Genomic DNA, 10,292 nt, shown 5'->3' with positions numbered 1-10,292 from the left:
AATCAAAGCTGACGCTGCACATGCACAGCTCAGCCTTTTGCCAGATACCCGGTGCAATCAAGCAGGTAGGAAATTATTGCAGAAGGGACATCGCCTTTCACAATCTACAGTTATGACCTGTCTGATTGTGTAATCATAAAACTTTAGTTCCATTTTAAACAAGCCTGTAATTTTTCTATAAAAATGTGTTTTGCTGACTATATTTTAACTTTGGATGACTTGTTTTAATAAACCTTTTTACTAGGGACATATTCTCATAAGTTAGCCTGATACCTCAATAACTTTTGGTCACAATGCTAAGTTTAGAGGATCTGCGAATGACAGACTGTTAGTGTTTTAATGACCATACTTTCACTGAAACTTATGATTAAAACAACATATTTTTTTAATTTTATTTTTGTCTTGTGATATGCTTCAACATTTTGATAAAATCAAGTAAAATTTGCAAAATGGTGAAGATTTTTGCTGAAATTATATAAAAATAGATTTCTCTTTGTCCTGTTTCAAAGGGAATCTGTCCAATGTAAAATCACAGATTCTGCTTGCTGTGAAAATACCACAAGGGATCTCTAGTAGTAGTTATTCACATTCTACTGGACTTGTTCCCTGAAGAAGCAGCTTGGAAGGCTGTGAAACGTTTTCAACATTACAAGAACAAGTCCAGTTGAATGTGATTTATTATAGATATACAATGGCCTGGATAAATGAGAATCTTCACAGCTACCATCGAGAATGTGAAGTGATAAGTGGGTTACTATGAGGCACAATCAAAACTGAAAGAAGATTTAAATTTAAAAGTATTTGAAAATTCCTTGTGAGATTGTCATTATTTATTACTAATATTTGTAAAGGTATAACTAAAAACCTATTCATTAACTGAATCCAATGGTAGTATTTAGGATATTATTCGCTGCATCTCTTGTGTGTTACCTATATAGCTGTCTAGAATACTTTCACAATGCTTTACCAGGTTTTCAACATGCTAGATATAAATAAAAACCCATAAAATATTTTATGCTGAATTTTGAGCAATTCTGTTTTTCGTACTGTTTCTATTCATTTTGGGAATTGTCATGTACATATAAAAGATCAACCCCAAAATTATTTTGGCTAAAGCTTATCTCTGGACAAAATAATCCCCCCCTCCAGCCTAATATGCAATTTTTGTTTTTCTTATCTTTTTGAACAATATATACCCACCTAATACAATCTGTAAAACCTAATCCAGCCTTTGTCAATTTGTTTTATCATGGAGTAAAGATATCTAGAGTTCATGGTACATTAGTCTGATCAGTAAAGCAATGTACACACATTAATATCACTGGAAACAATCTTCCGTGATCGTTTCCAACAACATCGTAATAAACAACCGCTGTATACCTAGCATTGTTTAGTTTTAGGGAGAGAGAAGGGAGTAGGACGAACAAGTGGCACCTGGCTGTGCTCTCCTTTATTGGAAAGTATAGTAGATGTCACCGCTCGGTCATCATTGATCCACCACGAAGGATTGATGTTGAAGTACCATTGTACATGTGTTCAATTTTCGACGATCACCATTCTATACCATCTAACTCATAGAATCAATCAATTCTGAAAATGGAAATTGTAGTGTTCATTTGCATTGTTGGTCAGTAGTAGTAGGACAACCTGCCCCCCACCACACACACACACTTTTATTAGTCATCAGTTAAGTGTTACAATTGTGATCAAAAGGATGGACATACTACTCAAGTTAAAGAGATTCTCCTTAATTTAGTAAACAGTGGAAGGAAGCCTAAGTCAGCTATTAGCAAATGGGTACAATAAAGAAAAATCTCTACCTATATTAATCATTTTTTAAATAATATTTAAAAAGACGGATAATAAGTTAATTGGCATCTCCCAATTCTACACTTGCACAAACCCAATTTATATTTCTTTCAAATTACCTGCAGTAGCATATCAAGCTTCAAGAAACCTTAGTTGTTGGTGTAAAAGAGATAATATCCAGCGATCTGTGTAATATTTAACTAAACAAAAAAGTGAAAGATACAAGTCTGTTGTAAAACAATCAAGCAATATTATTGGCCCATTGTCAGCCTTGGGCCTCACCTGAGAACTTGCAAAGATGCAATTTATAGTCTGATAAATTCTGGATCTATCTCTTTGCTCTTTGGGGCAACTAAAGCTGTGTACACAATATACAACATCTACAATTCCTGCATGAAATACATGGATGCAATATAGATATTGTACATATTTAAAATATCTGGAAAAAAAGGAACAACACAGACAAGATGACGATGTTTGAAAAACCAGTGATCAATAACTTTGCAGTGTGGGACTATGTTGTTTTTGCAGCCCTTTTAGTTATTTCAGCAAGCATTGGAGTCTTCTTTGCAATCAAAGAAAGGAAAAAGAAAACGTCGAATGAATTCTTGATCGGGGGTAGACAGATGACTTGTGGACCTGTGGCTCTTTCACTGACCGCTAGTTTTATGTCTGCAATTACTGTTCTGGGGACTCCATCAGAAGTTGTTCGCTATGGAGCATACTACTTGTTTTTCATTATTTCCTATACATTTGTGATCACAATTTCTGCTGAACTCTTTGTACCAGTGTTCTACAGGTCCGGCATTACTAGCACTTATGAAGTAAGTAACAGACAATTGAATATGATTTGGTATATTGGAATTTCAGTAAACTCTAAACTGTGCATTTGTATATTAGACCCTAGTGTACAGATTTGTATAGATTTACAAATTATTGGCTGTAGGTGATATTGTTGATGAGTTGATCCTGTTGTTATGCTTTAGATGCAATTATGTTGCAGTGGGTGAGGCCAGAAAGTGATGCATACACCAATTTTGGCCCATTGTTTAGAATCTCATTGGACTTAATGTGATCCACTAGGAAAATATTACATATACACATTTGGGCCTTAAGACCTTATTCATTGAAGCTACAACAGCACCAGATATGTTTATTGTATTTTAGATATTTTTTTCTAGCATACTATTTAATGCATATTGTCTGACTTTCTATACATAAGTCATTTCTGAATCACTGAACTTTAACAAGCATGCAGAACGAAGAACGAAATTCTGATATGCATGCTTGTTAAGGCCAGAAACCTTCAATGTCCTGAAAGCATTAGATGATTGGATGATCATGATATTGAAGTCCTTCAATAGCTCAAAAAGTCTTGCTGTTTTGTTTTAAGATAGCAAGTCATTCCACAAAATCATTTTAATTCACCAAAGCATAACATATACTTTGATAAAAAATAGTACTTATGGGTGGGACTTTTAAGGCAGTATATACACCATCATTTGTTTATATAAAAATAAGATCTTTATTATTACATAAATGTAAACTACAATTAACACACATCAAAATGTCTGTAATGCCTCCATATACAGGAAAGGCAGCAGACTCAAAACATAGTGCTAAATATACCAATGTGACCTAGATGAGTACGGGTAATTGACAAGCTGTAACAATCTGACGCGTTTCGCAGATATGCTCCGCTTCCTTGGGGATTTATTTTGTACCAACAATGAATATGGTAGCACTTAAACACAATACAAGAAGAAAACCACCATTAGTTTATTTTGATCTGTGTAGCTCAAAATAAAACTATTTGAAAGACAAAATTGTACATACCATCAAGTTCAACAAATTGGTACAACTTGACCCGACTTGGGAATCAGCACGGAGAGCAAAGGGGAGAGGCCATGATTGGAAGAAGGCTCAATCCAAAAATGACAATCCAAGAATATGTCAGAAATTTCTTATGAGGAATGTACCAAAATTATGTTACATTCCTCATAAGAAAGTCCCACCCATAAGTAATGTTTTATCATTTTCAATAGGGATGTTGACAGTCTGCTAAGTATATGAGATTCGGCAACTAGCATTTTTGTGATTAATAACATACACTTTACTAATAGGTTGACATACCCTGGCATAGATGCAAGATGTGTATCATTCCTTAAAGAAAACATGAGTGATCATTTCACCTTTAATGAGATTCAAATTAAACTCTAAGACATCACATAATAACACTGTTGTTAAACAAAGTATACCAATAGGGAAAAATAATGAGATTGCCCACGTTCAAAAGTTTGTATACCCATGGTTCCTAATACTGTGTACCCTCCTTTAGCATCAATGATAGCATGCAGTTTTCTGTTGTAGATGAGACCTTTGGTTTTCTCAGGTGGTAAAGCTGCCCATTCTTCTTGGAAAAAGGATTCTAAGTCACATAATAATGTGGGTTGTCTTGCATGAACTTCATATTTGAAACTTCTCCAAAGGGGTTCAATGATGTTGAGGTCAGGAGCCTGTGATTCTCCAGCACCTTCACTTGTTTCTGCTGTAGCCACTGAAGGGTCAAATTGGCCTGGTGCACAGCTTTTAGATTGATGGATACAATTTGTCCCCCAATATTTTTTGTAACATGCTGTGTTTATCTTGCTATGAATTTTCATTACGTTTCCTGTACTGCCTTAGCTAACACACCCCCAGAACATCAGAGATCCACCATCTTTTTCATCATAAGACTTGTCGTGTCCTCTCCAAACAAAGCAGTTACGATTGTGACCAGTCCAATTTTGGTCTCATCACTCCAAAGGACCATGTTCAAGAGGTTTAGAAGCTTGTCTAGATTCTGTCGGGCTGTTTTGTAGTGTTGGCACAATATGCACATGGCTTTTTATTCTGGAACTCAACAATGCATCTCATTTTGGTTCAAGTACGTCCTTATTGTGCATCTTAAAACCACAACACCTGTATTTCACCTTATGCGGCTTGTGGGTTTTTCTTGGCATCTTGACAAATTTCCTGGCAGCCGTGGCTGAAATCCTAATTGGTCTACCTGACCATGATTTTGTAACAAGAGAACTAACTTTTCATTCTCAGTGTCCTGAGTTTGAACACTACTAACAGGCATTTTTAGAATGGTGGATATTTTTTATCCTTTTGTATGATTTGTACAGTATTTGTACAATCCAACAACCCTTCCTCATGGATCCACTGACATTTCTTTTGCTTTTCCCATGGCTTGATATCCAACAAATTCAGTGAAGCTCCGTTTTCTATACCTTACATTCCAATAATTGATACCTGTGTGTGTATGTGCCCCAACATTCATGGCTATGTAATCTTTTATTTAGCCTATTTAGATAATTGTATTTATCATTATGATTTAAGACAAACACACACACACAATTACGTGGTAATAAATGGCCTTCTCTGAGCACACTCCCTAAATTAAAGGAAAGTTTTCTGCAGGATCAGTCAATTTTTAAACAATGATCAACATTTCACAGATTCTGTTAGGGTACTTTTAAGCATTAATGTATGTATTGTAGGCATAACTTTGCATTGCTAATGTTTTACAATTGATAATGGGCTCTTGAGGCTTTACCACTGCTTGTTACAGACTGTTTTGCATTTGTCTCCATGGTGCATTGATTAAACAGTGTGGCACATGGGAGAGGAGAGGATTTGCATTGGAAATTAAGCTCTGCCAGCATCAAGAGATAGAGGAGATGCCACATTTGGAAGAAAGAAGGGCTTCAGGAAGGGTTCCATGAGCTGTGCACAGCTATTTTACCCCCACAATATCTTTATCATGTCCCTGAGGCTTAATTTGAATCTAAACCATAGCAACGCATAGCAAAGGTAAAGATGGCACACTAAAACTGCCATTCTGTGACGCAGCACTGACATCCATGTGTATTTGTGAGAATCCCATATGAACAATTGTGCATTTGCCTTTAACTTGTCATTTTTATATTATTTGCCACATATTGATCACAAAATCATTTTATATAGATTTTTGTATGGGTTATCACTCTTTAAAACACAATTGCCTTCAGAGTAGTGATAAGTAATAACTGTGGATTCCAGTCAATAGAAGAGAGCAGGTAAAGAAGTTATGTGCAATAGTAATAAAATGATATTTTGCAAGACAAAATAACAATTTAGACTTTCAACAGTTACATTTTAACAATTGCTAACCTTACATTCAAGTAATATTCATATTGTGAACTGAACTTTATTATATGAAAATGATTACGAAGATAACAAATGGAGAAACAAGTTGATTCATCTGATTTTAAAAGTACAGTGTAAGCAAAGTCAATTAAAAAATAAATTAAAATTAAAATTGATTAAAACCCCTGTTAAGTTTTTGTGCCATCTGTTTCAAATTGAGGAGATTTCTCTTCTATCCTGCAGACACAGCAAAACATGGGGAGATACCTTTCGAAAGCTGGGGGAAATCCCATTTTAGACAGTTGTCACTAGAACTGGAAGAGTTCCCATGGAGTCATCTCCCTCTTTTGCTGTTCTGGTGACAAATCAAAATTAAAGACATTTTCATATCAAATCTTCTAAATAGGAACACATATACCAGCAACAGCCTGACAAGTCTTCTACCCCTTTTAGATACATCCAAAATAACAAAATAAATATTTGGCTTTTGATACACTTTAGTGGCTGTGTGGACTTCTGCCAATGTCATCAGTTTGACATTGGTTTGAAAAATTTAATAACAGGTTCATTTGATTTGCAGATCTCCTTCAGACCTGGGAATAGTATGGGAAGGCAAATCTGATTGCCATTAACTCTCTCAAAGCAGGGAAATAAAAAGTATACAAGTGCTTAGATAACTACTTGGACAGATAATGTAAATAAATATATATAAATAAATATATATATATAAATATATTTAAAAAAATCATATTGCATAGGTATTTCTGTTGATCTTACATAGCCTGGTATTTCCATTAGGTGGCAAAGTTAGTTGTATAGGTTGACAATCAAAAATGCGGCCATCGATAATCCGGCATGAATTTTGGATCACATTTTCAATAGAGGGACTGCAATACATTGTTTGGCCACTAATGTTTTGATGGTGCTGTTCTGGAGAATTAGCTGTTAGGTCTGCTTGCTAAACTAAATACACGTTGAGACGTCCCTGCCGCCTGCTCCCTGGAACTGTGCCAGATGTTTGCGGGTCCTGTGAGAGGAAGGCTGGCCTGTGTGTGGAGGTAAGTATAAAAAGAAAATCCCGAATTTTCAAGAATCTGGCACACCTGAGGTCGGGAGGTTGCCAGAATTTTGATTGTGAACCTGTACAAGCAATACAAAGTTATGTATTAATTCAGGATAATCTATAACCAGTTTTTTATTCTTTGTTTCTTTCAGTACCTAGAACTTCGGTTTAGCAGACCTGTCCGATATTTTGCAACTATTATGTATATTTTACAAACGGTAAGAATCTGATTTTCTGAAGATTATTTATTACATGCTAAAAAGAATGCTATCAGGGAAAGTAAAGCTCCATCTTTTTGTTCAAATGCTGCTTTTATTTGTCCATTTTTTATCCATGTTTGACCCTGGCAAAGGTATGGGTCGTGTACTGTTGGTGGGTACCAAGGAAAATTCTCCAAACAAAAATCACAATGAAGTTTATTTAATATAGGAAAAGAGAATGTTTAGATCATGTAAAAAGTAAATTCTCCCATTGCAAGCTTTGTAAATGAATTTTTAAGTTATGTTGATTTTAACCACTCAATCATCATTTATCAACCTATGCGCAAGAAAAACTCCCATTTTTTCTTTTTAAAGTGAATAATCATCACCTTCACTAGGCTAAGTAAATTAGTCTTTGCATGGATATATTTCACTTTGGTAAGTGAACAACCTAAAATTCCTTTGGAAATCAGCCCCAGTGAGTGCAAACCAGATGCGTAAATTCGAAATAACTGGTAATGGTCCATACTAGGATCATATTAATATTATTCAACACATTTTAGGAGTCAAACAACTGACCCCGTGACATCAATGTTTCAGGACTTGCATGTACTGTATAAATTCAACAATCTTGGCAATTCATCAGAAGATTATTTATGCAGTTTCAAATCTATACTTGCTACTGTTCTGAAACTTCACAAATGGAAAAAGGGTATTCTATACAAAAGTTACACTTACAATATATATATATATATATATATATATATATATATATTGTTTTCTAATTTTTTAATTAGTTTGAAAAAGTTTTAAGAAAGTCATCCTGTTTATACCTGTTTTGTAATTATCTCTAACAGATCCTTTACACTGGAGTAGTAGTGTATGCACCAGCTTTGGCCTTGAATCAAGGTAGGTTATTGACAGCTTTTTCTGTCTTTATATGAGGCTAATCTAGTGTGTAGCTTTGATATTTCTGCTGTAAATTTTAAATAATTATTAGTAAAACAAAATTTAATATTAAAAGTGGCTACTGGATTGATAGTCAGCTTGATGCAAGAACATGTTACTTTATGTCTGTGTTTCTCAACCAGGGTTCCACTGCACACTAGAGTTTTCCCATGTAAAAAAATATTGTATACATTTTAATAACGCAATGAAAAAATGATTGATTTTCTAATTAGTTTGTTGGTAGGTTAATAACAAGATAATAGGTATAAATAAATAAAACTAAACTTATGAGACAAGAAACCCATCCTTGTATGAACCCAGGCTGTGTATTCTACATAAACTTAGTTTTATGGTTATGTAGTAACTTGAGCATCAGCATAAATATTTACTTGCCGACAGTTATCATAAAACAGTTCAGACAGAGGTCCTATATAACACAACATGCAAATAAACAAGGACTACAATTAGCGTGTCATTTATGCATAACAAATCAATATTTCAGCTCAAGGTCAAACACAGTAATTTGAAAACATCATCAAAGCAATGAAGCGGTTGGTGGTGTATGTAAGTTTTCCTGCCAAGTGTATTGTTCCATGGCGTTACAGACCTACAGATTTAAAGTGGCACTCAAAAAAAAATACTTAACATACTAATGTAATAATATTAAATAAGCAAAAGTCTCATAAACCATTTAATGATTAAAAACAAAAAGAGATATCCCAAAAGTGTTCACAAAGCACCACCACCTTCACCCAAAGACAAGAATAACCTTACCGCAACTGTATACCCACCAGAAACATTAACCATCAAATGTGTATCAATGCATAAAGACCAATGAAGGGTATACAGCAGTGTATATCAATCTAGTAGTGCTTCAACTTGAATTTCTACGCGTTTCACCCTAAAAGGCGTCATCAGGGGTCCTACATGGCGAATTTTGGATTTTCAGATAATAATATGGTGGCTTGAGCATTGTGATTCCATTGCCACCGTTTATACTTGTATTTGTTCACAACCGGAGTTGGTTGGCTCCTTCTACTCACAATTGTCCAATATTCTATATCATGAGATATCACTTTTTGGGTTTCTTGTCTCTTCCTTGCCTTGTATTCTCCATAAACCTTAAAAAAAGACAAGCAATTAATGCATAACTTTAAAACATCCTTATTTCATGTCCCAACTATTGCAATATTTTTATTTTGCTTAAGTTATTAAGTAACAACATGCACTGCCCTGAGTTTCTTTTTAGTTCTATATTTACTCTTGTTTTCCAGTTTAGGGTCAAACATTTTTCTTTATCAAATTCCCAGCCAATTTATTTCATTGAGTTGATTGTGCACTATGAACCAAATTTAAGAAAACATGTCTGAACCAGAGAAACCATGGAGAAATGTGGCTCAGAAGTATTATTGGATAAATCTCCAGTAAACTGGAACTCTTGTAGACATACATAAGATCACATTTTTTTTAAAAAAGGACTGAACTATGAGTATGTATTAACCATTGTTATAACAATGTAAAGAATACCTCTGCTTTGTTTTTTCAATGATCCAATGTTTTTTAAGACACTATAATTTAGAATGTCTATGGCAAAAAATGTTTCATTCTAATTGTCCCCTAAAGTATAACTCCAGGCAAAGCCATGAATTAGTTTGGAATAGAGTGTGGAAGGGTTGGACCCGCTGTGTATTTTTATTGCTGTCTGTGTCCCTATTAGGGAGCTTCACCCCCTTTATTTTCCTAATGACCGTTGTCCTTAAGACAAAAAAGATATGAGAATGCCAAATATTTAAAGAAAATTCTAAATTACAACTGTTTCAAGGACAAGTGATGAGGGGAAAATTTTCCAAAGAAGTCACCTGTCATGAACAGTCCTATATGGGAATTCCCTTTATTTGGGTAGATCTTTCTTTACTTTATAGACAGAAAACTAATAAAAAATGTTTGCAGTGGTACAAAATCACATAAAATTAAACATGCAGTTGGTTTGTGGTTTTCCTTATATAAACTGTAAACCATTTCCATTGCCCCTCACCAAATAGCAATGGGATGGAATTTATATCAGGGTTTAAATAAGCTACTCCATATTACTGTAAATG

At 34.5% G+C, this 10,292-nt stretch overlaps 1 protein-coding gene across 1 annotated transcript in view; it reads left to right on the top strand.

Moving 5' to 3' along the window:
• Nucleotides 1-1,928: 1,928 nt before the first annotated feature.
• Nucleotides 1,929-10,292, top strand: part of SLC5A12 (solute carrier family 5 member 12) — a 28,375-nt gene continuing 20,011 nt past the window's right edge. Inside the window, exons 1-3 of the mRNA XM_072421537.1 lie at nucleotides 1,929-2,633; nucleotides 7,198-7,263; nucleotides 8,103-8,154. Of these exons, the coding sequence (XP_072277638.1) occupies nucleotides 2,277-2,633; nucleotides 7,198-7,263; nucleotides 8,103-8,154 (475 nt within the window). The 5' untranslated portion in view covers nucleotides 1,929-2,276. The remainder of the gene's footprint in view (nucleotides 2,634-7,197; nucleotides 7,264-8,102; nucleotides 8,155-10,292) is intronic.

This window comes from Pyxicephalus adspersus, chromosome 9 (genome assembly GCF_032062135.1).
Source record: "Pyxicephalus adspersus chromosome 9, UCB_Pads_2.0, whole genome shotgun sequence".
In the NCBI taxonomy this organism is placed as follows: Eukaryota; Metazoa; Chordata; class Amphibia; order Anura; family Pyxicephalidae; genus Pyxicephalus; species Pyxicephalus adspersus.
Note: the sequence above shows the minus strand (reverse complement) of the source record. Positions and strands in the feature narration are given on the sequence as shown.